Source organism: Egretta garzetta, unplaced genomic scaffold, assembly GCF_000687185.1.
Source record: "Egretta garzetta isolate BGI_Z169 unplaced genomic scaffold, ASM68718v1 scaffold131, whole genome shotgun sequence".
Taxonomy (NCBI): domain Eukaryota; kingdom Metazoa; phylum Chordata; class Aves; order Pelecaniformes; family Ardeidae; genus Egretta; species Egretta garzetta.
The window spans coordinates 98,697-102,937 of NW_009258478.1; the positions used below are offsets into that span (position 1 = coordinate 98,697).

General features: G+C 55.7%; 1 protein-coding gene across 1 annotated transcript in view; it reads right to left on the reverse strand.

The window, feature by feature from the left end:
* The window catches only part of RPTOR (regulatory associated protein of MTOR complex 1), a 163,041-nt gene that overhangs the window by 12,087 nt on the left and 146,713 nt on the right, over window positions 1-4,241 (reverse strand). The window contains exon 32 of the mRNA XM_035899198.1: window positions 3,087-3,295. Within this exon, the coding sequence (XP_035755091.1) occupies window positions 3,087-3,295 (209 nt within the window). The remainder of the gene's footprint in view (window positions 1-3,086; window positions 3,296-4,241) is intronic.

Genomic DNA, 4,241 nt, shown 5'->3' on the forward strand with positions numbered 1-4,241 from the left:
TAAAACACAGGGGCGTGCAAATTATGTCTCCGCATCGGCACGGGCGGAGCTGCGCTAATTAGAACAGCGGCTTTCGTGACCTCGTCTGACAGAAACCATCGCTATTAGAGAAAATTTAAGATCCCATACACACGCATCCATACATCCTGCAAACGGGACCACATCAGCCAGTCCTGGATTCGGGTCCAAATTACGTCTTTGACCCCTTGGCTAGCTTAAGTGCTTGGAAAAGCCCGGGGTGCCCCTGCAGGCAGGGCAATTAGCCACCACTTTACGAGCACACGGGCTTAAACGATGATTGCAGTAGACTAAACTGGTGACATCTCACAGCAGGACCCGCGCGCCGCTGGAGCACTTACCGTGACTCCTCATTCTAACAGAAATATGCGGCTAAGGGGAGATGCTTCTAATCAAGGAATAGCAAAGTCATTGCTGGAAGATATTGAACTAAGGAGCTCGGTAGGAGTAAAAACCAATTTGCTACACCGACAGACGAGGAGGGGAACGTTCTGCAATTACACGAGCTAAAACACGTTTACAAGAGCTTTGGCTCCTCATTTTTGAGGGCACAAACTGATTGCTGGGAGAAGTTTAGAAAGATGTCCCTGTGTGTGCTGTGAGAGAATGGCAGGGGAGCTTCTATCCCCCAAAGAGCCGAGGGGGGCACCCGCTTACAGACGGGTTGGTTGACTGCGTGCACTCGTCAACTTAGCCGGCACGGCGATTCCCGGAGAAGGGCAAGCGTACGGCCCCTCCTTTCCCAGCGGGGGGAATAAGACGTCCAGAAGTCATCGAGCCAGCCGGCCCTCCCAAGCAGCGAGCACCCACACATCAGTACAAACCCGGCACTGGGACTCGGGAACCGGCTAGCGACGACCCCCGATTCGGCGGGGGAGATCTGCGAGGAACAGCTCCTGTACGCTTAGCTAGCAGGGATTGCGTCGTACCTCCGTGCCGCCTCCGCAGTGCAGAAACATTTTGCTTAAAGCAGAGACCTGCACACCAGTTATCCTTTGCTTTTTATGCTGCAGAGACTGACCAACCCCAAACCTACGGCTTTGCCAGGGAGACTCTTACTCATACGTTAAAAACACAAACCAAGCACCCCAGGAGCGCTACGTGAGGAGAGCAGACGAGAACCCCAGGCTTGTGTTTGCTTTCACCTCCCCGGGCAGGGCTCAGCCTTGGGCCGAGGCAGGAGCAGCGTCCTCGCCTCGCGGGAGCAGCGGTTCCTCCTCTTGTCCGTGCCAAATCGAGACCTTGGTGCCGAGAATTATTTTATAAGCTCATGCGACCTGGCGTCAGAAAGCACTCCGCGATGCATCAGGACTGCAGACTCCTGCTCCGAGCCATTCACAGCCGCCTTCAGCGGGATGCCGGTATTTCCACTCCGCAACTTGCTCATCCAGAAGGCAAAAAAGGTGAATTTGTCTCGATTTATTGCTAGGAATGAGCCGCAGCAGGGAATTTAAGCCTGCCCCAACGTACTCTTTGTCACCATAAGTACTTTTTACCAGACCAAACACCTTTAGAGGGCACAAAGGAAACAACCGAGGCATCCCACGGACACCAAGTTTTCTTCAAAGATGCTGCAATGACCTTGTTTTGCACAGATTTGGATAAAACATTTTGCCCATCTCCCCTTGCTAAGCATCGCACGCAAGCTGTATCCTGATCCTGCTGCACGCCGCCGAGCTGATTGCTGACGTTTACTGACAGTCCGTCATCTCACGCAGGGAATTCGGGCCTCGGCGCTCAGCTGAGAGCTTGTATCTTCACCTTGCCAGCCAAACTGTTCATGCCCTCGGACTGCCTGGCTGCTCAGAAGGCTGCTAGCGATCCCAGGCAAACACGCAGGCGGTGATTTAGATGATAAACATCACCAAAGTCACAGAATCACAGAATCCCAGCATGGCAAGGGTTGGAAGGGACCTCGGGAGATCACCCAGTCCAACCCCCCTGCTCAAGCAGGTTCTCCTAGAGCATGTTACACAGGACTTTGTCCGGGGGGGTGTTGAATATCTCCAGAGAAGGAGACTCCACAGCCCCCCTGGGCAGCCTGGGCCAGGGCTCAGGCACCCTCAGAGTCGAGAAGTTTTTCCTCATGTTCAACTGAAACCTCTTCTGCTTCAGTTTGTGCCCATTGCCCCTTGTCCTGGCACTGGGCACCACTGGGAAGAGTCTGGCTCTGTCCTCGTGACCCCCACCCTTGAGATATTTGTAGGTGTTGATGAGATCCCCTCTCAGCCTTCTCTTCTCCAGGCTGAACAAGCCCAGCTCCCTCAGCCTTTCCTCACAGGGGAGATGCTCCAGTCCCTTTACCATCCTAGTTGCCCTCCTCTGGACTCTTTCTAGGAGTTCCTCATCTTGTTTATGGCCCATGTGACCAGATAAACCTGGCAGGCTGGGACAGACACCACCACCACCACCGCTGGTGGAGCCAAGCATGCAACGTGCTCCTCGGCAGTTTTAAAGCTCCCAATTTTCCAGTTTCATTCCCCAGTTTGAAGACAATGGTTTCCCTCCGCCTGATGGGTGCGAGTCCCCAGCCTGCTGCGGTCCCAGGTGTCTTTTCCACGGAGGGCGACAGAGACGGTGAAGGCGGCGTGCCGATGGGCGGTCGCAGCGCTTGCCTTGGCGGCTGGGTCAGGAATTCCAGCACCAAGGACATTCAGTGATGCCATCCAGGCGGGTAGGGGGAGTTTCACCGAGGGAGGAAGCCCCAGAGGGGTTTCACTTGACGTGAAATGGTAGAGATCTCCCGTGAGAGATGACCAGGTAGAGAGGACAAGGGTTCGCCCCGAGCCAGGGGCTGACAGAGCCCGCAGGGGGAAAGGAAGGAGGGAGGTGAGGCTGGGGTACGGTGTGGGTCCTGCCCGTCTTGCCAGGCTGAAATAGTCCCTGCAAGTGACCACCTCTGCTCTCCAGAAGAGGAAAGTGCAGCTTTTTGACCATCCCAGAACAAGGGATCTTCCCTTTCTCAGCCCCCTCATTCTCCCAAGAAACCACAAAATACCATTTTTGCTGCTTGCGACGGGCAGGGCCCGCGGGTGGGCTTAGGCAGCCCCAGCGTGCGGGACGCTCACGCGGCACCGCACAATGCAGGCATCCGAAGGAACGGAGCATTTGGATAAAAGCTGCGGTCGAGGAGAACTCCTGGCACCTTCCCGCCGGGAGATGGGGCTGGCTCCATCTGCAGCCCGGCACGGTGGCCGGTCCTGGCTGCAGAGGTCGTGCCGGTACCGGCACCAGCCCCGTGCCGGGGATCCGCTCCCACTGCAGCCCAGGCGATGCCCTGATGAAGAAGTGGGTGAAGGAAAGGGGGCCCCAGGATGTGGCTGGGAACACCAGACCAGAATTCCAATGTGTCTGAGAAGGAGGAAAGCCTTTGTTCACAACTTGAAGGCGTCCGTGAGCGTGTACCAGGGAAGGCTTCTGCTCTCCGATGGTGAAACGTTCAATTCAAAGGTGACACTCACGGTATGAAAGGAGCCAGAAATAGCTGAACTATTTCTGTGTAAGAGCAAACGTTTTCGGGGTGGAAATGATACAGCGTTGGCTCACGTTTCTATATTAAATTCCTGGTATTTTGGGATGAGAAGCAAACGTGGGACTTAATACTAACGATCATTTCCTTTTTAATTAACAGCGGTCCTTCGCCAGGATGTTACAACTGCGACCGCGGTTCACCTGCTGGGTTTTGGCTTCCACGTTTGGCACCCAAGGTGCTTCTCTGCCTCGTACCCTGCAAACCCCTGCAACCAGCCCCTGGCCCGAGCCCGTGGCTGGCTTCCGCGCTCCCTGCGCCCCATTTCCAGGCTCGCGCCCGCTCACAGAGCTGCAGGAAGAGGGGCAGTGCCGTGGCACCGCCGCGGCCGTCCGAGAAGGGCTGGTAGCGAGACCACCGTAGCCGGAAGCCAACGAACCGCCGGAAGGGGGCCCCGCGCACCACCACCCGAGCACCACGCTCCTTGTAAGGCCTCATCAGTTAAGGTTACAATTTCCCCCGAAGGAATATTATGTTCTCAAATGAGCCACAAACTCTCCAACAGCTCAGGAAAGGAAATTTTTAAAGGTTTGTGGTGGTTTTTTGTTCTGTTTGCTTGGTTGTTTTTTTTATTTGTTTGTTTTTCAGTCTTTTCGCACGAGTCCTCGCAGTTCCGTACGAGGCAGGTTTGCGCACAAGGCACCGCGCGCCAACAGGGCTTGGAGCCGCGACCGCCTACGGCCGGCGCCCCCTG